Source organism: Antennarius striatus, chromosome 10, assembly GCF_040054535.1.
Source record: "Antennarius striatus isolate MH-2024 chromosome 10, ASM4005453v1, whole genome shotgun sequence".
Classification (NCBI taxonomy): Eukaryota; Metazoa; Chordata; class Actinopteri; order Lophiiformes; family Antennariidae; genus Antennarius; species Antennarius striatus.
Window position 1 is genome coordinate 5102694 of NC_090785.1, and position 25033 is coordinate 5127726.

The 25033-nt window shown below is 41.1% G+C and overlaps 3 protein-coding genes across 4 annotated transcripts; 2 read left to right on the forward strand and 1 right to left on the reverse strand.

Annotated features, from left to right (window-relative positions):
• Positions 1-3901: 3901 nt before the first annotated feature.
• LOC137602627 (heparan sulfate glucosamine 3-O-sulfotransferase 1-like) lies at positions 3902-6513 on the forward strand. Its single transcript, XM_068325514.1, has 2 exons — positions 3902-4094; positions 4814-6513. The coding sequence occupies exon 2, from the start codon at positions 4952-4954 to the stop codon at positions 5867-5869; it is 918 nt and encodes a 305-aa protein (XP_068181615.1). The 5' UTR covers positions 3902-4094; positions 4814-4951; the 3' UTR covers positions 5870-6513.
• A 4709-nt stretch (positions 6514-11222) lies between these two features.
• LOC137603021 (heparan sulfate glucosamine 3-O-sulfotransferase 1-like) lies at positions 11223-12281 on the forward strand. The gene has a single exon (XM_068326191.1). It carries the CDS (start codon positions 11272-11274, stop codon positions 12232-12234), a length of 963 nt encoding a protein of 320 aa, XP_068182292.1. The 5' UTR covers positions 11223-11271; the 3' UTR covers positions 12235-12281.
• Positions 12282-19494: 7213 nt separating this feature from the next.
• Positions 19495-21420, reverse strand: LOC137602957 (heparan sulfate glucosamine 3-O-sulfotransferase 1-like). 2 transcript variants are annotated; one of them, XM_068326096.1, is made up of 2 exons: positions 20972-21420; positions 19495-20637 (listed from the first exon to the last, which is right to left on the reverse strand). In XM_068326096.1, the coding sequence occupies exon 2, from the start codon at positions 20584-20586 to the stop codon at positions 19621-19623; it is 966 nt and encodes a 321-aa protein (XP_068182197.1). In that variant the 5' UTR covers positions 20587-20637; positions 20972-21420; the 3' UTR covers positions 19495-19620. The 2 variants fall into 2 exon arrangements, with proteins under 2 accessions (XP_068182197.1, XP_068182196.1); XM_068326095.1 differs by having other exon boundaries at positions 20958-21420.
• Positions 21421-25033: the final 3613 nt, after the last annotated feature.

Here is a 25033-nt window from a genome sequence, read left to right on the forward strand (position 1 = left end):
AACTCTATTAAAAATAAGCACAGTGACAGGTGGAGGGAAGAGAAGAAAAAATAAGCTATGTTTGTGTTCATTTTAAATGCTTGTCAAGAAGAACAAAGAAAATAAAGTTTTGTAGGAATCATTTATGGTCCATGTGAAGGAATTTAGAACAGATTTCACTGTATCAATATGAAAGTCCAAATGACTCACTGCTAAACACTCCTTTTCCCACGTGACTCTACTCCTGTTTTCCCATGACTTAACGTCCCAGTTCAAGCCCACACATGTTGATAGAACCCAAACCTCTTAAGACTTCACCTGCTGTCTTTTTCATCTTTAAATGCAAGCCAACTTACAGACTACTACTTGTCAATTTTTCCTGATTTCTTAATGTCTTCATTGTACTTATGATCTACTTCCTATCACACACTGTAAAAATATATTTAAAAAACAAAATTATCAGAAAGAATCAAGTACTCAGAATCAAGAGTCCAGAAATTAATATATCAGCAAACCAATTTATGAATAATGACATGAGTCACGAGGTCTCAAAAATTTCGCAATAAACGGTGGTACGATAGTGTCTTCATATTTCTCTTGATATTTTATAGCCCTTTAAATGAAAGGAAATTTATTTTGCATCATATTTGCTACGTAAAGCATTCAGTAAATAAAAGCTCAGATGAACATGCCTATTGGATACTGTGACCCGGGTATATAAGCAGGAAAATCCAGCCATGACCTTGAACATATACAGTATTGTGACAAACAATGTTAAATGAAGGTGAACTTACTGACCTTTTCAGGGGCTTTCAAAAGAATCACTCACTCTTTTATCACTTGATGAACTTTTCTCAATAAATAAAAAGCTTCATGTTTTCTGATTTAGAATTATATTTGACATAAATGAATGGGATGTGACTCATAGCCTATTTTCACTGATTCACTTTTGAGTTTGCAAGGTTCAAACTTCCTCATGCCTACAGTATCTGTGAGGTAAGACAATCTTCTCCACACGACCACTAACATTAATGTCACCTTAAATATACCAAATTTTGGTGTAAAATGACGTGATACGTTTTCTTTTTATGTGCTGTACAGTGACAAAAAGTAAGAGTACATATCTGAAAAGCTATTTGCAGATAGTCCTCCAATAAATACATCCCCACCTTATTGCCACACAGTTGTATCATTAGCTTTGTTTTGTAAGTGTGCAATGCACCATTTGGTGAACCACTTGAACAAAATATGGCGTTTAATTAAATAGCTGAAGGATTCTGCTGAGATGCAGTGTGCCATGGGTAGGTGTTTGACAAGTGATAATTCACAGTGCATATAATTAAAAAGTGGAGTTAGATGATAATATTCAATGAGTGGAAAAATAACCATTGTTCATTCTCAGGTGTTTAGACAAAGAAAAAACAGACTGACTCTATTTTCATAAATTTAGAAGAAAATGTAGTGCAGGTTAAAAACAGGAGAAGAAGAAAACAAACAGGGTGAATATTCATATTCACATGCGATATTAGCATAATTGACCTGAGGGTATGGGTATTTATTGAATATAAAAATAAATAATCAGGATAAAGTTTTGCCGGGAAAGTAAACTGAAAAAGTAAATAAATAAATAAATACTGTAAATAAAATGCAATAACAAGAACTGGAAAATAAACTAATCTCACCCGAGTTACACAGCCTGCAGAAATGAGAGTCTGCACTGATTAGTATTATCGGCTACGCTCTCCTAGAAGTATATGATCTACAACACCCCCCATTCATGCATGTATTTTTTCGTGTATAATTATGAATTATGCATGAATAAATTAAGCCGAATTCTGTGCCAGAGCATGCACAAAATCAAGAGAAATTAGAGCTGCTTTGAGTAGCTGCTGTTAAACATAACACTTTAATGGCATAAAATGTCTAATGATGAGAATCGGCTAAACCAACACCTATGTTAACACACATTTTGAGGTTTTGTTGTGTTCTTATAAAATGCACACAGACCACACATCATGTATTTCCCTGTAAAAATCTATGCACTCACTTCAAATCTGTTAAGCCTGCCAGCACCAGATAAAACCTGGTTTTAATGCCCCACACAGTTGGCAGAAGCGCAAATGAAAATGTTTTCTAGCATGCTGATCATGTAGTGCATTAGAAGTGACTTGTTTGGATGAAATGCGACACTTAATTTCTATGTGATGTCATTAAATCTGTTTTTCAGTATTTAATAAAAGTGGCTTTTAAGCATTTTAATGATGAAATGTGCAGCAGAGGTGACACCATTAAAGAACAGGGAAGTTATTGTTATTTCATTCGGTTTAAAGCTGAGAGTGCAAGGATGTCACTGAGGTGACACCGAGGGTATTTATGATCTGTGCTGTTGTCATGTTAATGTGGTTGGAAGCTTCTGATGATCCTCAAAGCAGGGATTGTGTAGTAGGAGCGCCACTACTTTTTGAATTCAACCATTTCCCAGACACACGGAGGTCCAATCTGAGGATTACTGAGCATCTAAAAGTCATTGAGGGAGTACAGAGCAGGCTAATAAGTAAAGCACTGCAGCACCAAAACTCCCCAGTGTTGCTTTGTGCACAACAAGCTTCAGTCACATCACTGACACACTAAAGTTTTCTCACAAATGGCTCAAATCATCCATTTTAGGTGCAGGGCCCTTAAGCCTTGCTTCATGCTCAATGTCACCTTGGAAAACAGCTTGCATTGCACTGAACACCAATTACCTGCTAACAATAACTAAATGATAGCGTATCACATGTCAATCTCATTAAAATATTTAAAATCCTATTTAGATAGATAGATAGATACTTTATTAATCCCGGAGGAAATTGTACATATCCACCGCTCAGGCATTACATAACGAATAAATACCGGATAAACGTCAGGAGAACAAGAAACACTGACATCACAGGACATACCACAAGACATACACTACACTAACAGACACATGCAGCACTAACAGGACTTATATACTAAACTATAACTAAAATATAAACAGTATAACATTAAAATCTAAACAGTATAAAATTAAATCCATTCATCCATTCATTTATTTGAATGACACCTTACCATTGTGTCACCCCCACAGGGCTAAAGTTACACACTACCATGGCATCTGACATTTGTGATGAGCCACTTCGTCATCAGCTCCATGAAGTTGAGAAAACTTGCTCACACCAACGGCACAGTCAGAGGTGAGTCACGAAGATGTGAAAAACCACAGCTCTCTGATTGAACAGAAGCAAATCCACAGCATGGATTAAAGGAATATTTGGCATCCACTGTTACTGGCAGATTAATAACATTTCAGAGTGGAAAATATGTATGCGGCTCAACAGGTGGTGAGATTGTGAAACAAGGACAAGATGACTACCCACAGATGCAATGTGGACAAAGAAGAATGCCAGGGATAATAACTGATCTCTCTTTCTCTTTCTGTGCCTCTCTCATTGATATGCCCTAAAAGTGGAAAGCTAAGCAAGGAGTCCTGGAGACTCCAATGAATAGCCCCCCCAATCCAAATCCTGAGAAAGAGCAGGCTCTTTATGGGTTCCAAATTAAAGCACAATCCCGACTGCTTGACTTGAATATTTTTGGTCTGTCGATACTCTTCACTGAGAGTTTTTTTTAAATAAGTTTTTCCTTATATAACACATAATGACTTCATGATGTGGTTTTATCCTCTGCTACCTACACGCGTTCCCATGACGCGTGGTACCTGCATCACCTGCCCCACTTCCTCCTCTCGTTCACCTGAAGCGTTATTCCTGTTGAAAACCAAAATATAACAACAACAGCGTGAGTCAGGATGGGGAGGGAAGGGGTGGTCCCGCAGACGTAATGTAGACGTAGACTTCCACACAACAGCTGACAGTCCAAAACCGAGGGAATCGTTCTCTTCGGAACACAACGCGGAGCAGCCGCCTCGGAGAAGCCTCTCCCCCCCCCCCCGATCAGAGGCGACTTTTGTGCGCTCGGAGACGTCGCGGATCTGGGTCGTTCATCCAGTCGACCGGAGCTAACCATCCTGTGAACCAAGACCTGCGGGATACGACACACAATCTTTTGTCGGGCGTACCATTATTGTGAGAAGGGTAAGGAATTTGGGACAGTTTTGGCTTTTTTATTTATTTATTTATTTATTTATTTTTAAACTGCGACGGTTCGGTAGCGACGGATGATTTTACAAAAAGAACCGCAAAACATGTGCGTTTCTGTTGCTTAGAAGTATGATTTGTAGTTTCCATTCGTCGTGTCGTTTGTTTGCAATTTTTCAGCAAATGTGCGCGTTTCTTCTCGTCTTGTGGACGGATGGAGGATGCGTGAGTTTTAGATTCAGTGCTCGTCATTTGCTATTTATTTAAAGTGCGTCTATTGATCTGCGTGTTTACACGCATTCATCCTATTAAAAAAAAAACATTTGCATGAAGTCATCTACTGCAGCTGGTGTTAAAAAGCAAACACACTTTTCCATAAGAAGCGATTTTATAACAAAAGATGCGTTGCCTATATTGTATTGTTATTTAAGAGACTAATACTCTGGTCTTCTATACATAAATACTGTTGCAAACATTTCTTGGGATTGCATTGGAAATGCTGCTGGGAAGAGTATAATTTTAAAGTTTACCAACATAAGTAGCCCTAAGAAATGTGAGAAGCTGCTGCTTTTAACCTGATGAATGGTGAATAAATATATTGATGGAAGATGCTACAGATTGGCCGCATGTGTATTTCAAGATCTTTTCCAGCTGTGTTTTGTGTCTGCCAGGTATTAACCAGTTAAACTACTCATATCTGCTTTCTCCCCTCGCAGTCACTTCTGTTGGCAGAGAAGAAGCAGATTTTTGCTTTTCGATTTGGACGATTGTCCTCAAGAAGCTGCTCTTTCAATGTGGGGTGTAGTTTCGGTGATTTCGCCAGGCTGAAATCCTCCAGGATCAGGACCTCCCTCATGGCAGCCTTCCTCTTTGGACTGCTGATTATTGCTATCCAGTCTCCCCCCCTTCTCCTCAACCCCATGGCTAACAAGGGATCGCCTTCACCCCCAACTTCATCGCCTCGCGAGAACGGGACCACCAGTTACCGAAACGGGACCCTCCAGCAACTTCCTCATATTATAATTATTGGGGTGAGAAAGGGGGGGACGCGGGCGCTGATAGAAATGCTCAGTCTTCACAGTGGAGTGGCAGCAGCTCAGAAGGAGGTGCACTTCTTTGACTGGGAGAATAACTATGAGATGGGCTTTCCTTGGTATGTCAGTCAAATGCCTTATGCCTTTCCTGACCAGCTGACAGTAGAGAAGACCCCCGCTTACTTTACCTCGAGCCATGTTCCCGAACGAGTCCATCAGATGAACCCTGACGTCAAGCTGCTGCTCATCCTCAGAGACCCCACAGAGCGAGTGTTGTCGGACTACACCCAGATCTTTTACAACCATCTCCAGAAGCGCAAGCACTACAAGCCCATTGAGTCTGTTCTTGTGAAGGACGGCGAGATCAATCTGGAATATAAAGCTCTCAATCGCAGCTTGTACTACGTTCACATGCAGAACTGGCTCAAGTACTTCCCACTTAATAGCATTCACATTGTGGATGGGGATGAGTTGATCAGGAACCCCTTGCAAGAGATGAAAAAGGTGGAGAGATTCTTAAAGCTGGAACCACAAATAAATGCTTCATATTTTTACTTTAACAAAACAAAAGGATTCTACTGTTTGAAGGACCATGGGCAAGAACGGTGTTTAAGTGATTCCAAAGGCAGGGCTCATCCTTATGTGGCACCTGCCATCCTCCAGAAACTCCACCAGTACTTTCATGAACCCAACAAGAAATTCTTCTCGCTTGTGGGTCGAACATTTAGTTGGACATGAGCGTTTATATGAGCATTAGTCGTTTGATGTAGAGTTGCTCAAGGATAATCTCTGAACTGAGATCTTTTTCTGACAGTGTAGATGAAGAAATATTGGAAGTACAGTATAATAAAAGTCTGAAATAAATCTATTTTTATACAAGAGCATTTGTTACAGGACTAAAATGAAGTTAAATATCACACCACTATACAGTTTTTACCATGCTCTGCTCTGCGCATTTCTTGTTTTTAATTTTTTGCCAAACTGGATTTTCTTTCAATGCTATTCAGCTTAATTTATCAAAGCAGAGGAGTTCTTGTGATACTAATGATGATTGGACATTACATTATGATTAAATTATTACATAAAGATGTTACTTTTGTCATTCTTTCATGTTTAACTTCATATGACATTAACTGCTAACTGCATTTGCAGTTTGCATGGATGGAAGACAGATGGAAGGATGATTGACAGATCTCTACCTACTGCTCTGTTTTCAGTCACTTCCTGGAATGAGCTGTATTGAATAACTATTTGTTCTTTTTGTTACCCAAATGCAATTAGTTTTATCCATGCTTTGTGTACATCATGTATTTGTGACGTACTGTAAATATCTTTTTTAAATTGCAGAATTAATATCACAATAAAGAGTTATTATATTTTTATCATGGCTGATGTTTTCCTTCAGGTTTTTCTAGTTTTATTTCTTTACTCTCTGTTTGCATAAGCAAAGATAAAAAAAACATGGTGATACACAAAAAATATTGTGTTCAACTCAAGAAGTGCCTGCTTCATATCTACTTCTGTAATTCTTATCATTCTCCAACCATTAATTCTTCCTTTAATTGTCAGAGTGGGTGAGTAAATTCTATGACCGCAGATTTAAGCAAACTATCAACTAAGAGAAATCAGTAGAGCTTGTTTATGCCTTAAGGTCCATTTGTCTTACTGCTAAAAAAAAACCCCAACAACAAAAAACTACAATGGCCATTTCATATTTAAATTTGGCCTAGATTTACTCTGCTTAATGAAGCTGCAGACAAGGATGTTAACCTCATTGTTCCTTAAATGCAGAGCAAAATGATATTTATTCCCTTTACCATATACCACTTTTTTCCACTCAGAACAGGAATATTATACCTTAAACTTCTTGTGTTTCCTGAATGAAGTTACTGTGTATAATAACATATGAAGGGCAGGTATGTGTAGTGGAGAATATGTGAAGCTGTGGTGAGTTAGATCTGATCTCTGCTGTTGGATTGACAGATGGCTGTGTGTGTCATGTCGTTTGCTATGAGCATTGCCTTGAACGTCTCAGACCCCCAGATGGACCTGTAGTCACATCACGACAAACTCACAAGAATTCTTTGGCTATAACTTGTTATCTAGAATGCAGCAGGTAGGCGTTAATTAAACATTCTTCTGCGAGTAGGAAACTCAGGAAACAAGCCTCATAACATTCTCCTGATAAGCCTGTTTCTGCACTTAAGACTTGACACTGCTGAGTACCCAAACCCAACAGCGTTTTGACTTTACAGCACTTACGGGACTTCCACAACAGGTCGAAGCCACATACAACACTGGCAACACCAGGCATACTGAAACACTGGAGCTAAAACCGGAGCTAACAAAGAACAAGATTGTTTTGTTTTTGGATATGAAAGATCCAAGGAAAAAGGTTTGGGCCACAGTAAAAGACAGAGTAATGACTAATTACAGATTAACAGCCAAAAAACAAAACAAAACAAGATCCGCTCCAGTCCCAGCTTGCAACATCCTGAATTCAAAATTTTACCCTGACCTACTTGCATAGGTCAAAGATCAAAGCTAGTGCTGTGACCTACTTTCTAGATTAAAGCTACTGCTTTAATCAAAGCTGCTGCTTTGATCTACGGTCTTGCACTGGCCTATTCCCTCGTCTTATCCCGTTCCTGAGTGTACAAAAGTTAAAATTGGACTGTGACCTAGTTTTCTCAAGGTCAAGGTCATCATCTCATTTTCATCCCCTTTGCCGCCCGAGTAACGTGCTTTTTGTTTCATCTTTCTATCTGCAACGGTTGCGAAGATATATTGTGGAAGCGGGATGTAAAAAAACAAAAAGCACCTTCTTGCATCTGTCATTTTAACTGTGTGAGCTTTTGGTTTTACTTCAGGTGGCATCCATAGCTATGTGACTTGAAAAAATTAAAACAACAGATTACTACGTGGCACCACGGAACATTCTTTTCAGGCAGATAATGACATCCTCCTGAGACAATGCTTAGCTTGGTAAATTTACCTGCTCAACTGGTTTCAGTTCCTCCTCCCACTTCAGAATCACCACAAGGCACAGGTGCCACAGTGAAGTTTCTAATCAAAATACATCACCACTTTGAAGCGGGATGTAATGACATGTGTGGGGTATATTTTTTTCTACTGTGTGAGCAACAGAGTTCGAATATATGTTTCTTAGAAATTAAAGTCTACTTTGTTTGGCTGCACCAGTTCTAAAGCATTTCGAAAGCAAACCGTCAGCAATCCGATGCTGATCTAATCAATCCAGAAGGTTTGATTTGCAACTACATTTGCATATCAATGCAGCACACCAGACACCTTTGTCTAGCAGTGACTCTGCTCTTGAAATCTCAGAAAAGGTTGGAAGTTCAGCTTTGAGGGTCTTTCATTCACCTTTATGTCAGTTTCTCCGTGTGTTTCTGCAAACTAATAAAATGGACCGTCACTACATACCAGATGACAGCACAATGGCATTTTTTTAGACCAATTAAGTTTAAAGTGGGTTATTTCTGGCGCCACAGTAGTTGGGAAATAATGAGATCAGTCAGTCAGTCAAAATTATTAATAGAATTGATGAAAATTCCCTGTTTTGCTACGTTATCGTAGCCGGTCACCGGTGCTCTCCGCTGCTCTGCCGTCAGACAGCAAGTCAGTGAGAGCGGCACTTCGGCGAAGCCCCTTGACTACCGTTGTTAGGGGGTGTAGTGCCTTCTGAGGGTGCCTCCTGGTGTGGCATGACTGCCGGCCAGACTGCCAGGTTTTTTCAGCGATCTTGTTTTTAACCAATGCTAATATTAATATTAATCCACATACAAGGCACATCAGATCATAAGGCGCACTACAGGTTTATGAGAAAATTATAGGCTTTTAGGTGCACCTTATAGTGGGGAAAATACTGTACCTTTATTAAAGAAGTGTGAGAATTGGTAAAACACACATCCTTCTGATGTGCTTTCTGTAGTAAAACACACCTCCTTCTGAGGTATAAAAGAAGGAAAGTGTATTTTTATTCTTTGCACTTACTGATACACTTGTTTGATGCCATGATCACCGTGTAACTGCCTGAAAGCGTTCATAATTAATTTTGACTTGGTTTTTCCCTCGACTGGTGTTTCCTTCTTCAATTAACGAACATGCAAAGAGCTCTGAAAGGCTGCACATCTTCACAACATACCTGCTTAACCTGTTTCAGTTCCTCATGAGGAAAAACATATACATTTCAGCCAGAACCCGACATAGAGCAGGTGCACCAGTGAAGTCTCTACTGATCAGAGGTGAGTTTTTTGTGCTCTGAGAATAACAGATCTGGGTCTTACGCTGTAATTATTGCTGCTGGGAACTCTAAACCAGCAGACATAAAACCTGTTTTGTTTCTATTTTGACAGTATTTACTAATGCAATTGGGAATAACACACTTTCTCAGAAACACAAACAGTAACTTATGAAACAAAGAATAAAGTCAAATCAGATGATACAATGCTACGAAAAAACACTACAGTGAAGAGACGTAAGTTGATTAAACAAACAGTTGTGAAAACTGGGAACCCCGACTTTCCAAGCTCAGGGTAACCAAACTCAGAGTCAGAAATTAACAAGAGTCTATTAATACTGCTTAGTGAAACTGTGGACTGGTTGTTTTTAATTGTATTGTTGAAAAGTGGTGGCTCCTTAAAATAACTTTTTGCATATATTACTTTGATTATCCATGCTTCCTCACCATGCTCTGACATTCTTTCTTAACCTGTTTCAGTTCCTCTGAACTCTGAGCCCAAACCAGTTGGACACAAAATAAAACTTGTTTTTTCTTTATTTGACAGCCTTTATTAATGCAATGCACTCTCCAATGACACATCAAATAAGAGCTTATGAGACAAAGCACATTTTACTTAATAAAATGATTGGAAAATGCAATGTTGCAAAGTGCTAAAGTGAACAGATAACATATACATATTTTAAGTTAAAGAAAAAAAATAGTCAGGGATTGTGTCATATAGGCTTTTGTACATAAAGATTGTCTTGATTTAATTTTTTTTTTTCAAAATTAACAATTACTGTCATGAAGATTAGAAACAGTGCTATAAAATGTCAAAATCAGTATCTATATGATAACAGTATAATTCCCAAATTGAAGTACTATATAACAATTCCCTTTTTTAGTCCAGTCAAATGAACAACTAACCCTTGTCTAGTGGATAATTATGGTAAAAAAATTTGCTTTGTTTTTTTTTTAATACAAAAGTAAAAACATTGCTTTAAAACTTTTCTTGTCATTTGTTTGAAATATCCACCAAATGTGAATACCACAAATTTTTCTCATTCTTTGTAGTTTGTAAATAGGTGAATGATGCCTGAGGTTTATTTTCAGTGTCTGACATGTGAATTACTTTTCTAAATTCTATCTTAAAAGAAACAAAACAAAAAAAAAGGAACTAGAACCAATGCAGTCAGAAACTGCAACATCCCATGACACCTCTGAATTCAACATTTTTCCTACTTTCAGTGTAAGTCAGGGTAAGTCGCGGGATGTTGCAGTCTCTGAATTCAAAATTTTACCCTGACCTACTTTCATAGGTCAGGGTAAATCAAAGCAAAGGAGGGGCAGAGGGTGGGGGGTGGAGAGGGTCACTTTGCCGCTGTGGAGGGGGGAGGGAGGCCGCACTGCCTGGGCACCCTTGAGCAATGTGCTGTCCCATTTATAAGCTGCTCATTTGTGGTGCACCACGGAAGGAGCTGCCTGTACCCACCATATAGATACATGTGACTAACTACCAGTGTGTGCTACTGGGGACTAAAAATTTCCTTCGGGATTAATAAAGTTGATGACATATACTGGTTAAAATATCTCTTGGAGTTTCATTCCAAATATTGCTGGAAAGAATTTAGGTGTACAGTTAATGAATTTAAATAGCATTAATGAAAACAATGTAAAACACTGCTGATTTTAAGCTGATGAATGGTTAATATAATTTTGATAGAAAATGATGCTGGATGTGTATTTCAATGTCTTTTCCAGAGGTATTTTTTTCTTCTATTTATGGACCAAGTATCCTAATCGTAACTGCTCTCTCTCCACTTGCAGTCACTTCTTTTGGCAGAGAAGAAGCAGATTTTTCTATTTCAACGATTTTCCTCAAGAAGGGACTTTTTCAATGGCCCTTAGATATGGTGGTGTCACAAAGCTGCAAGTCTTTACGGTCATGGCCATCCTCATGGCAGCCTTTCTCTTTTGTCTGCTGATTTTTACTATCCAGTCTCCTTCCCTTCTCCTCAATCCCATGGCTGATAAGAGATCATTTTCACGTCAAACTCCATCGCCCCATGAGAACAGGACCACCAGTTACCAGCAGCTACCTGATGCTATAATTATTGGAGTGGCAAAGGCAGGGACATATGCACTGCTACAAATGCTCAGTCTTCACAGTGGAGTGGCAGCAGCTCAGAGGGAGGTGCACTTCTTTGACTGGGAGGAGAACTATGAGATGGGCTACCCTTGGTATGTCAGGCAAATGCCCCAAACCTTCCCTGGTCAGCTGACAGTAGAGAAAACTGCAAGATATTTTGTCAGTACACAAGTCCCTGAACGCATCCATCAGATGAATCCTGACATCAAGCTGCTACTTATCGTCAGAGAACCAACAGAGCGGGTGTTGTCGGAGTACGCCCATTTCTTTTACAAGGACTTCATGAATAACAAGCCAACCAAGCCCATCACGGACTTACTGGTGATTGACGGTCAGCTCAATCTAGAATACCGCCCTCTCAATCACAGCTTGTACTATGTTCACATTCAGAACTGGCTGAAGTTCTTCCCACTTGAAAGCATTCACATTGTGGATGGGGATGAGTTGACCAGGAACCCTTGGAAACAGATGAAAGCGGTGGAGAGATTTTTAGAGCTGGAACCTCAAATACATGCTTCATTTTTTGTCTTCAATAAACAAAAAGGATTCTACTGTTTGAAGAAAAATAGGAAAGAAGTGTGTTTAAACGATAAAAAAGGGAGGGCTCATCCTTTCGTGGAGCCTGCCGTTCTCCAGAAACTCCACCAGTACTATCATGAACCCAACAAGAGGTTTTTTCAGCTTGTAGGCCGTACATTCGACTGGAAATGACCATTATGTCTCAGAACTTAGGGTTACGGTTAGGATTGATATCTATCAGCAGCGTGCCATTTGTCAAAAAACATAAATTACGATTTGCCGTGTAAAGTCAAAATAATTTGGCAAATGTAAGACTTAGTGAACCTCCTGTTCATCCTCTGTGCATATGCAGATGGATGCCATTAGGATTTGGAGGCATTTCATTTTTCCTTAATTTTTATTAGTGATCACTCCCACCCCACCGCCCACCCCACAAGTCATAGCCCTTCTTTATATATAATTATCATGCTATTCCAAACAATATTTTGTGTTTAAATAGAATGCGTTATAAATCTGTTTTCTACTTCCTCAACACAAATAATAAAATAGACAAAAGACCAACAAATAAAAGAGCAGCACACTTGGAAATTTACGATGATACACTCGTGCTAGACATGTAATAGAGTGTGGAAAAGTGGTGAAGAAGCGTGTACAGGCAGGATGGAACGGGTGGAGGAAAGTGTCAGGTGGGATGTGTGATAGAAGAGTTTCAGCTAAAATAATAGGAAAGGTGTACAAAACTGTGGTGAGACCAGCGATGTTGTTTGGTCTAGAGACAGTGTCACTGAGGAAAAGACAGGAGACAGAGCTGGAGGTAGCAGAGGTGAAGATGCTGAGGTTCTCTCTCTCCTATCCAGGAAGGATAGGATCAGGAATGAGTACATCAGAGGGACAGCACATGTTAGAGGTTTTGGAGATAAAGTCAGAAGGCCAGACTGAGATGGTTTGGACATGTCCAGAGGAGAGAAAGTGAATATATTGGTAGACGGATGTTGAGTTTTGAACTGTCAGGCAGGAGGCCTAGAGGAAGGAGGCAGGAATCAGAGAAAGACCAGAGAGGAGGTTTATGGATGTAGTGAAAGAGGACATGAAGGTAGTTGGTGTGAGAGAAGAGGAGAACACAGGGTTAGATGGAGGCAACTGATTCACTGTGGCGACCCCTGAAGGGAAAGGCCGAAAGGAAAAGAAGAAGAAGACACTCGTGCTATACATGGACCAGGTAAACCTTCTCACATGCTATATGGTAATTCACACTTTAACTTTTTATGCTTTACTTCATAATTTCCATTTTCTGATAGTTTGTAATTCTTATTAAATGACGTCCCAAAAATGTCAGATTTTTTCATTCTTTCATTTTAATCCTTTTTGTCCAGTTAAACACATCTTGTTCTTTGGAATGGGCCCAACACCCTTATGGGATACCATTCCTCTAAACAATCACTTAGTTAAGAAGTGATTCCTGTCACTTTGTCCCAGTCATGCCAAAACCAGTTGTGAAGAGACAGGATGGCTACGAGTGTCTGTAGGTTCAAGATGAACTGTATTGCACTGTGCAAGTCAAAATAATAATAATAAAATTATAAGACAAAGTGAACCTCCTGTTCATCCTCTGTGCAGGTGTGTGTGTATGTTAGCTTTGCTATTCCAACCATTATTTATTGTTTTAATTTTCAATGTAAAATAAAGTTGAAAATGCACAATCCAAGTAAAGACAAAACATGAGAAACATATTTACATACCGCTTCAAAGTGGTGATGTAATCGTCAGTGTTTGTGTGTTCGTCTGTCCGTTCGTCAGTTAGTTTGTCCACCAAACCGTTGCAGATGGAAAGATGACAGACAAAGCACATTACTCAGGCAGCAAAGGGGATGAAAATGAGATGATGACCTTGACCCTGAAAAACTAGGTCAAGGTCAAAATTCCTGCTTTTAGAGCTTTTTAGGTACATATCTCGGAAACCTAATGAGATATAATCACAAAACAAAAGCAATATTTTTAGGAAGCCAGAGGCACAAAAACGTGATGACTGCCTTGTTTGTTCTTGGTTTTTCGTATGCTTAAAAGGCCAGTGTCGGAGGACCTCAGGTTTTGTGAAGGTTGATATGGTGAAAGCAGGTCAGATAAATAGTAGTACAAGGCTGTTAAGACATGAAAAATCAGTAAAAGAATCTTAACTTTGTTATAAAACAGTTTTTCTAAAAATTGAACTTAAAAACGGCAAGTTGGATACAGGTCGATAGTCATTTTAAAAGCTGAGGTCTAAGTTATCTCTTCTTCAGAAGGGGCCTCACTACCTCCAGTTTAAAGGCGGTGGGGAAGACACTCGACTGAAGATTAAAGATTAAAAGATTAAATCCACTTTATTCGTCCACACAATGGGGAAATTATGTTTTCCATTCCAGTTTTTTGTACATGCATATATATACTGTATATATATGTGTTAGTCAGAGTACACACACAAACATCGTATACAGGCCCCTGAACACAACACACACTAGGGGCCTGTAGGCATGCTGTTAATCACAATCAGCACAAGAGGTGGAGGGACGGGTCGCGACTTCGGAGTGCGCCCCAATGAGCAGCTTGTGGAGGGGACGGCGCCTCGCTCAGGGGCGCCTCAGCAGTGGCTGGGAGGTGAGCTGACACCTCCCACTGTCAGCTCACACTCCGAAGATGTCTGGCTGGAGCGGGAATTGAGGAGAGCAATTTATGATGTTTAAAAACTGCTCCTTTAAAAAACCATAAAATGTCTTCAACAGTGATGGGGGAATTGGATCTAAAAGGCAGGTTGTTGGGTTTACTTGGGAGAAAACTCAACCAAGTGTCCTTGCATCAACCAGGGCAAAACTTTCCAGTGTTTTGCCCTGGAGAGTGCAACTCTTTTATCGCCAACATAATGCTTTTTTCAGACACATAAATGTGCTCTCATCTATATCAAGTTCTGTTAAATCATGAAATCTACTTAACGTTTACAAGTAGATTTCAGAGTAAATCGGCATATGCATATTACAAAAACAGTACAAAAAACAACAAGAATATTCATTCCTATGTGTATACCTATATTATATAAGAACTTTAACCAAGAGCTGACATCTAGACATTTTGCATCGTTTCCTTGATAACCAAATTTTTAGTTTTAGTTCTTATATAAATAGCTGTGGTGTTTACTGCTTAGAACAGCTTTTAAGCACTCCAAGTTTTATTATCTGTCTGTTGTAGTCACATGATACACACAGGCATTAGTAATTGGTGAACAAGAAAAAGAAATTAACAAGAAATTGTGACAGTAGTATGAAGAACAACACAATTATATGACAGGCCCTGCCAGGAATCATCCTGAAGGGACATTGGACACTGGAAATGGGCTATCAGCAGTCGTATGACCACCTCTGCCCAGCCTTTCATTCTGCAGTGAGCCCAGTTGAAGTTCTGTTGGTGTCCTGGTTCAGAATCAGTGTAAGGGGTCAGCAGCTTCGGTTGTTATGGGTAACCCCTGTACACCAGCAAAACGGCATCACTCCTCTGTAGTATATAGTAGATACATTAAAGTGGATTAAAGGATGGAAACAAGTGAATTATTGTTCAAATCTTTAGGTTACTGACCACATTACAGTCTGTTGCTCAGGTAAGACCACGCTTCCGTTAGTCAGGAACTGACCCAGACCACTATGCCTCCACATCAGAAATGTAGTATGCAGCATTACATATTGACAGATGTTTAGTTTATCTTTGTTGCAGTCTCTGACATTTTGAAATAATAGTCAATCTACATGTACCTGTACATTAATGCTGTGAACGGCCTTCCTATTCACATCATCTGTCTCATTATGTGAGGGAGCCTTGATGGGAATGTGGGTACTATCTATGCAGCCAATGATATTGGGAAGTCCTGAAAGAAATTAGTTACTAATCCAAGTCTGAGGTTGCAGCACAATGCCATTAACATAATTTCAATTTAATTTATCAGATTTCTACATCATTCACCTGTAAAAACAAAATGCAGAGCTAGATAACCATGCTCAACTGTTCCGTAAGTGAGGTGACAGCCTAATTCCTGTCATGTCCAAGAATTTATGTTCAGTTTTGTTTTGTTTTTCTGTCTTGTCATACCCTTCCTGTTTTATTTTGGTACTATACCTTTCAGACAATGATCTTCTTCCTTTGCATTATTTTCCAACCAGTATGATTGTCAATCCCACCCAGATTGGTTCCACCTATGTTTTGCTACGTCATGTATAAATAGTCAGTCTCCCTTTGACCTGTGCCAATTTGTCTTGAGTCGTTGAACCAGAGAACAGCATCAGTCCATGTTTCATGTCTTGCGAAGTTAAGTTTATTGTACCTTGTTTTGTTATTCTTTGATATTTTGCTAGTGTTTTTTTAAGACCTTTGCCTTTTGTAATGGTGTCAGTTGTTTTACTTGTAGTTTTTCCTCCAAGTGAGCAATCTTTGGTTTGAGCAGATTGAATATGTACCTCTGTAAGAGTGATATTCTTTTGATACTTTATCATTAAAAGACTGTTGATCTGTGAACTTTCCTTTCTGAGTTGTGCTTTTGGGTTCCAGTTGTAGTTTCGGTGTGACAGTTCTCAAGTTCCCTTGCCCCAGAAGAATGTAAATTGATAGTACATGCTAATAATTACAGGTCCGTCTGGAGACCGAAGACATTCAAAAGGGAGTAGATGGATAAAACTAACATTCTGTGTGCAGACTGACTAAGCATCAGAATAGATTATTAGCCATTTTCCACAGTAAATTCCAGCCATATTCAAATATGAAATAGCTACTATATGCATTTAGGAACTTTGTGTCTAACTCAATGGTGATGATGTTTTCAAAGTAGCAAAATTATTTAAATAAAAGTGAGTAGAATGATGGGAACCTCGAGCATGAACAGTTCTTGTGATCTACAGTAGTGCCTTGAGATACAAGTTGAATTTGTTATGTGACTGAGCTAAGTCACACAAATGTTCCCATTTCTAAATAATTAAAATCCTTTTAATACGTTAAGGTATACATGCTAAGGTACAGTATATACTTTGGCAGCACAATTTACAGAGATGAAGGACTTGCTCCGGAATCTCCTGTCAGAGGGACCTACTCCGGTAGCTGACGGTCCTCAGACCATTGCCTCTGCCCCAGTATCGGATGATTTGTCGTCCACAATGGCTTCGTGCACTGACTTCACGGAGGAGCGCGAGCCACAGAATGAGAAAGCGGCTACCCACACTTAATGCGCCTGCTCTCAGGGGTCAGGAAGTGGCTCTAGATTGGATTCTAGTATCATGTCGGCCTCAATCAAGCCATTAATGTACATCACATTGGCACCACTGGGCCTGGATGAGGATTCGGCGGCCATGGTTCCGAAAAGTGTCTTTTTTAGGCATCCCTCATGGGATTTGACTCTGGTCCTGGACGCTCTTCTGTCTCCCCCTTTTGAGCCTCTGGAGCAATCGGATCTGACGTGGGCTTCGGATAAACAGGTCTTTCTCCTAGCAATGGCATCAGCAAGACGCGTGAGCTAGCTTCATGTCTTATCTATGTGTGACATGTGTATGTGCTGGAACTCTGATGGTACAGGGGTGTCACTATGGCACTAACTCTTCATTCTTGCCCAAGAGGCTGGCCTTGGTTCATGTGAACCAGATTATTGAGCTGGCAGTTTATGACCCTCCATGTCTTCAGGGTGATGCTGCTTCTCCAGGACTGCTCTGCCCAGTAAGGGCACTGAAGCACTATTTACGAGCGACCGCTGGGTTGCGTTGCTGTGATAGCCTGTTTTTCTGCTATGGTGGGCATAGGACATGCCCTCTCCAAGGAAAGGCTCTCTAAATGGATCGTCATGACTATTGAGGAGGCACAGAGGTTGAAGGACCTGCCACTCCCTCACGGTATCTGATACCACTCCACCAGATGTGTTTCAACTTCCTGGGCAGCTCTTCGAGGTGTCCCTCTCAGTGAAATTTGTGCCGCGACCACGTGGATTGCACCATTTACTTTTGTCTGGTTCTACAGGGTCAATGTAGCCGCAGCCAATGCGGTTGCAACTGCTTTCTTGGAGGTTTCCTAGGCCGTCACGGCAAGGTAGGATTCCTCGTGACTACGTTGATACTAAGTCATCCAGTGTTAAGGCACTGCCTCTGGCAGTCAGGAAAAATGAAATAGAACGTAAGTTACGTATGTGACTGTGGTTCTATGAATTCTGGATGACTGCTAGAGTTCCCTGTCACTCGGAATCTCGTGAGAAGATTCCACAGGGAAGTAATGAATGATGAAGGGGCGCTTATGTACGCTGGCTACTGCGGTACACGTACCATGTACCATGTCACACCTGTGACTTTGTTGATATTAATACTCGACTTGCACGTGCGTGCAACGTATCTTATCCAGTGTTAAGGCACTGCCTCTGGCAGTCAGGAAGAATTCATAGAACCACAGTTACATACATAACTTACGTATCTCCTACTGTATGAGTTTTCAGTGCGCTTAAATCTTATTCCTTGAATATTTCTTGCTTTATTTTGTTGTAGTTTTCTTTTGTCATTTCTGTGTTTTCTGTCTCCTTTTATCTTGTCATTCTAATTTGCTTCTTGATCTTCCTTCAATAGCGAGTGTCTGTTTGTTTCCACCTGGCCCCACTTGTCCATTATTGTCTCATCATTTGTTTATCTGTTTATTCTTTGTACCCACTGACAGTTTGTTCTCTTGTTGGAAGCTATTTCGTCATCAGCTACCTGGTTTACCAAATACCTACTCTTGTTTTTTTGAGGTTTCTTTGCTCATGTGTAAGTTAGATTTTGCCTTGTGGCTTAACTGTGTGTATTCTTGTTATGGACTTATTTTAACCGTTTGGGTTATTATTAAAGAATGTGTTGGGCCCACTCCAAAGACTGAAATGTGATGTTTAACTGGGCAGTAAAGTATAAAATGAAAGAGTCTGACATTTTTGGGACAGGATAAATGACAGAAATGTGCTCATTGCACACTGTATTTCATGTAATTAATAAGAGTTTCAAAATTAAGACAGTGAATATAATGAAGTCAAGCGCAAGTAGTTAGTTACAGGGTTAATTATCATATAATATGTGAGAAGAAATACCTGGTCCATGTCCAGCCCCAGTGAATCTTTTGTACATTTCCAAGTGTGCTGTTCTTTTGTTTGGTCTTTTGTCTTTCTCATGAGGAAGTAGAAAACAGTATAGAAACATGGTTTGGGATTTTATCGTGAAAATATGTTTGTCTGTTTTGTCTGCATTTGGATCATGTATTGATACTGACAATTAAAGCAGGAATAAATGGTTGGAATATGATGAGAATTATACAGGCAGATATAAGAGTCTTCCAAAGTGTTGTTGTACAGACTTACCGAGATAAATGTAGGTGAAGATGACAGGAAATGTGTGCCAGACAAACAGTACACAAATAATTAATCCCTGTTTATTTAAGTGGTTACTGAGTAGTGTGATACAGTTCTCAAGACACAGGGTCATACACCCTCAATCCCCATACCACTATTAATATATGAAATATTATCCTCCAACAGCTCTCCATGATATTACTGACATTTTTTTTAAACATCTATGTCCAGTTGAATGTACGACCCACAAGCTGAAAAAAACTCTTGTTGGGTTCATGAAAGTACCGGTGGAGTTTCTGAAGGATGGCAGGTGGCACATAAGGATGAGGCCTCCCTTTATTACTCCTTAAGCATTGTTCTTGTCCGTGGTCCTTCAAACAGTAGAATCCTTTTGCTTCATTAAAATAAAAAAATGAAGCATTTATTTGTGGTTCCAGCGCTAAAAATCTTTCCACCTCTTTCATCTCTTGCCAAGGGTTCCTGATCAACTCATCCCCATCCACAATGTGAATGCGATCAGGTGAGAAGTACTTTAGCCAGTTCTGAATGTGAAGATAGTACAAGCTGCGTTTGATAGCGATGTAGTTAACATTGATCTCACCGTCCTTCAACAAATAGTCAAGGATGGGTTTGGTGTCCTCGTGCTCATTAAGCTTGCTGTGAAAGCTATGGGTGTACTCCGACAACACCCGCTCTGCGGGTTCTCTAACGATGAGCAACAGCTTGATATCAGGGTTCATTTGATGAATGCGTCCAGGGGCAAGGGTAGAGGTGAAGTAGCCTGGTGTTCTCTCCACTGTCAACTGGCCAGGGGAGATGTAGGGCATTCTACCGACATACCAAGGAAAGCCCATCACATAGTTCTCCTCCCAGTCAAAAAAGTGCACCTCCCCCTGAGCTGCTTCCACACCACTGTGAAGGCTGAGCATATCTATCAGTGCCCGCGTCCCGCCCTTGGCTACCCCAATAATTATAGCATTAGGAAGTTGCTGGAGAGTCCTGTTTAGGTAACCGGTGGTCCTGTTCTTATAAGGTGATGAAATTCTGGGTGAAGGTGTTTGCTTATCAGCCATGGAATTCAGGAGAAAACGTGGAGAATTGACAGCAAAGAGGAGCAGCGCAAAGAGGACAGCTGCGATGACAATAGTACTGACCTTTAGGCAGTTTAGCGTTAAACTACAACCCATTGAAATTGAATTGAATTGATAATGGTCCAATGGAAATGTCAACAGACGCAACTGAAAGTGGAGAAAGAAGTTATGATTAGGATACTTTGTCAATAGATGTCAGCCAAAACAACTCAAATAAACATTTAAAAAAACAACTTTCAATCAATTTATATTCACCATTCCTCAGGTTGAAAGCAGCAGCATCTTACATTTTATTCATTAAGGTTATTTATGTTCATTTACTGTACATCTACACTCTTTCCATCAATATTTTTAAGATAATTCCAGATGACATTTAACCAGTAAAAGTGATATTTTCAGCATGGGAGCAATCTTTTTCACTTTCATTACAGTCACTGTTCTATATTAATAGAATATGTGAAATTCACCTTTTATAAGTTACCTTCAACCCGTGACGTCACTTCCGGGGATGCGTGCCCTTTGCTCAGTCACGTTCTGGCAATGACGGAGGAAGGTGAGTTAGTGAAGTCCTCCCGTGTTGTATATGGTGAGACCAGTGATGTTGTTTGGGCTAGAGACAGTGTCACTGAGGAAAAGACAGGAGACAGAGCTGGAGGTAGTAGAGATGAAGATGCTGAGGTTCTCTTTGGGAGTGACCAGGATGGATAGGATCAGGAATGAGTACATCAGATGGACAGCACATGTTAGTGGTTTTTGAGATAAAGTCAGAGAAGTCAGACTGAGATGGTTTGGACATGTTCAGAGGAGAGATACAGAATATATCGATAGAAGGCTGCTGAATTTTGAACTGCCAGGCAGGAGGCCTAGAAGAAGAACAAAGAGGAGGTTTATGGGTGTAGTCGCTGTGGCGAAGAAGATCTATCTACAGTATATCTATTTAATTAGTTAATATTGACAACAAATGAAGACTGAAAGATAATTTAAATTTTACTCCCTTGCAAAAAAAGGAACACCTAATTTGTGGTTCTTTTTTAGTTCATTTCCAGTCTTTTCTGTCTCACTTCTATGGTTAGAAAAAACAAACATTTTTAACCATAATTATCCACTCAAGAAAGGTTAATTTCACAAGATCAAAATAAGGAACTGTTTATAATACTTGAATACTTGAATCTCAATTGTGAATTATGATACTCATAAATTCTAATCCCTAATTAGACCTCTTTCCCATATTTATGAGTTTCCCATATTTTGTGATTGCCTATTTGATATTGACCCTGCCTTCCTCTGACTACATATCTTGTCAGAATACAGTGCTGTATGTGTGTAAATACTGAAACTGCCAAAAGAAAGACTAGACTTTTGTCCTCCGTCAGGACAAAAGTCATTTTCTAAGCAGTATTTGGCAGTAGAACATTTCAACAAAGCCTAAATTTTTTGACTAAAAACTGGAAACCCACCATTTGTGAAAAGCTGTGTCAAGCAGAACAACATTTCGAATCAATTTGACATTGATAGACGTCAGTGGTAGCCAGTGAGTTAACAGAGTCAAGACTGTCAAACAAAAATGAAATTGTTTTTCAATTGTGTCCTACTGGTTTGGTTCTGTGTTCCTAGTCTCAAAAGGTCATAAGTTTAAGACAGACTTGCAATTCTCATAGCATAACAAACTCACCTTAACATTGGACACTTCAACAAGGCACCTGCTCTGTGTTGTTATTCTGAAGTGTCTGGCAGAAATAATAAGCCAGCTTCAGGTTGGTGGCGACGAGGAACTAAACCTGTTGTGTTACTTCCTTATTATTGTTGCAGGGTAGAGTAATTTTCATCATAGAATAGAATGCCTCACCCAGACAGTAAAGTAACAGGTGCAGGAGTCACATAAACCATTGAATCAGTGCCAAGGATTCCTCGCATACCGAGAAAATCAATCATGTTCTTTGTTTTCTTCAGTGCTGTTCAAGTGTCTCAAGTGTTCACTGTTGTTTGTGGTTTGTACCTGTTGTGGAAGTCCCATAAGTGCTGTATAGACAGAGCACTGTTGGGTTTGGGTACACAGCATTCTCCCAACGGTCGCTAAGTGTATACCACCAACTATTCCATGGGCTTTGGCTGGATACCAGCCTTTTTCTGTGGTACATGAAGATGACTATGGACCAGCTTGATGAGCTGTTAGTGTTGTGCCAGTGAATACGGGTGATAATGATGATCAAAATGTCATTTGTATTGAATTGTTTTGTTTCATACAATTAAAATGAAATCTATTAATGTTGAGACAATCACATTCAATACACTATATCAGCAGTACAGTCACAACAGTACGTAGCCATGCAATCTCCCAGAGCCAGCTTACATGGAGTGACAAAAACTAAGAAACTCTTTGAACATTAATGGCTTAAAACATAAATCCCATGACAAATCGGAAAGGGAAAAATGTGACCCTGCCCGGAGGAAGCCCGGGGCCCACGTCTCGAGCCAGGCCTGGACGGAGGGCCCGTCAGTGAGCGCCTGGTCTGACACAGCACCCGGCCGGGCTCAGCCCGAAAAGGCAAAGTGGATTCTTCCCACCCCTGTGGACCCACCACCCACAGGGCAGACCGATGGGGTCGGGTGCGCTGCCATATGGGTGGCAGTGACGACAGGGGGTCACGACGGACCAGACCCGGGCGGCAGAAGTTGGCTTTGGGGACGTGGAATGTCACCTCACTGGGGGGGAAGGAGCCGGAGCTTGTGTTGGAGGTGGAGCGTTACCAGTTGGATCTGGTGGGGCTTACCTCCACGCGTAGCCTCGGTTCTGGATCCAAACTCCTGGATAGGGGTTGGACCTTGTTTTACTCCGGAGTTGCGTCAGGCGTGAGGAGCAGGGCGGGTGTGGGGATACTCACAAGCCCCCGGCTGTGCGCCGCTATGTTGGAGTTTACCTCGGTGGATGAGAGGGTCGCTTCCCTACGCCTTAAGGCTGTGGGGGGGGGGGGGGGGGACTCTGACTGTTATTTGTGCATATGCACGAAATATCAGTTCAGAGTATTCGGCCTTCTTGGGGTCCCTAAATGGGGTCCTTGAAGGGATCCCTGCAGGGGACTCCATTGTTCTCCTGGGGGACTTCAATGCACACATCGGCAATGATGGAGACACTTGGAGGGGCGTTTTTGGGAGGAATGGCCTCCCTGATCTAAACCCGAGCGGTGTTATGTTGTTGGACTTCTGTGCTAGTCATGGATTGTTCATAACTAACACCATGTTGGAACACAAGGATGCTCATAAGTGTACCTGGTACCAGAGCACCCTGGGTCGGAGGTCAATAATTGATCTTGTGATCGTATCATCTGACCTTTGAGTGTTTTGGACACTCGGGTGAAAAGAGGGGCAGAGCTGTCAACTGATCACCAACTGGTGGTGAGTTGGGTCCGTTGGCAGAGTAAACCTTTGGATAGACCTGGTAAGCCCAAACGAGTAGTGCAGGTGAACTGGGAACTTCTGGAGAAGAACTCTGTCCGTGACGCCTTCAATTCACACTTCCGAAGGAGCTTCTCGTGCATCCCTGTGGAGGTTGGGGGCATTGAACCTGAATGGTCGATGTTCAAAGCTTCCATTGCTTAAGCTGCAGCTGAGAGCTGTCGTCTCAAGGTCTTGGGTGCCTCAAGGGGCGGTAACCCTCGAACACCGTGGTGGACCCCAGTGGTCAGGGAAGCCGTCCGACTGAAGAAGGAGGCCTTCAGGGGCGTGTTGTCCCTGGGGACTCCTGAAGCAGTTGCAGGGTATCGACAGGCCAAAAGGACTGCAGCCTCGGCTGTGATGGAGGCAAAACAGAGGGTGTGGGAGGAGTTCGGAGAGGCCATGGAGAAGGACTATCGCACAGCACCAAAGTTGTTCTGGAGGACTGTCCGACACCTCAGGAGGGGGAAACGAGGGACCATCCAAGCTGTATACAGCAAAGATGGGACACTGTTGACTTCGACTGAGGAGGTTGTCGGTCGGTGGAAGGAACACTTTGAGGAACTCCTGAATCCAACTACCCCAACTGACCAGTCCTCTGTTGCAGAGGCAGAGCTGGAGGATGATGGGGGATCAGAGTCAATCTCTCGGGGTGAAGTCACCGAGGTAGTTAAACAACTTCAAGATGGCAAAGCCCCGGGAGTTGATGAGATTCGCCCAGAAATGCTGAAGGCTCTGGTTGTTCAGGGGCTGTTGTGGATGACACGCCTCTTTAACATTGCATGGAAGTCTGGGACAGTGCCAAAAGAGTGGCAGACTGGTGTGGTGGTTCCTCTTTTTAAAAAGGGGGACCAGAGGGTGTGTGCCAACTACAGGGGCATCACACTCCTCAGCCTCCCTGGGAAAGTTTACTCCAAGGTGCTGGAAAGGAGGGTCCGGCCGATTGTCGAGCCTCAGATTGAGGAGGAACAATGTGGGTTCCGTCCTGGTCGTGGAACAACTGACCAGCTTTTTACTCTCACAGGGATCCTAGAGGGGGCTTGGGAGTATGCCCATCCAGTCTACATGTGTTTTGTGGACTTGGAGAAGGCGTATGATCGAGTCCCCAGGG

What these genes read in the sequence shown, in the direction of transcription:
- LOC137602627 (XM_068325514.1), top strand. Translation starts at nt 4,952, where the DNA reads ATGGCAGCCTTCCTCTTTGGACTGCTGATTATTGCTATCCAGTCTCCC.
- LOC137603021 (XM_068326191.1), top strand. Translation starts at nt 11,272, where the DNA reads ATGGCCCTTAGATATGGTGGTGTCACAAAGCTGCAAGTCTTTACGGTC.
- LOC137602957 (XM_068326096.1), bottom strand. Translation starts at nt 20,586, where the DNA reads ATGGGTTGTAGTTTAACGCTAAACTGCCTAAAGGTCAGTACTATTGTC.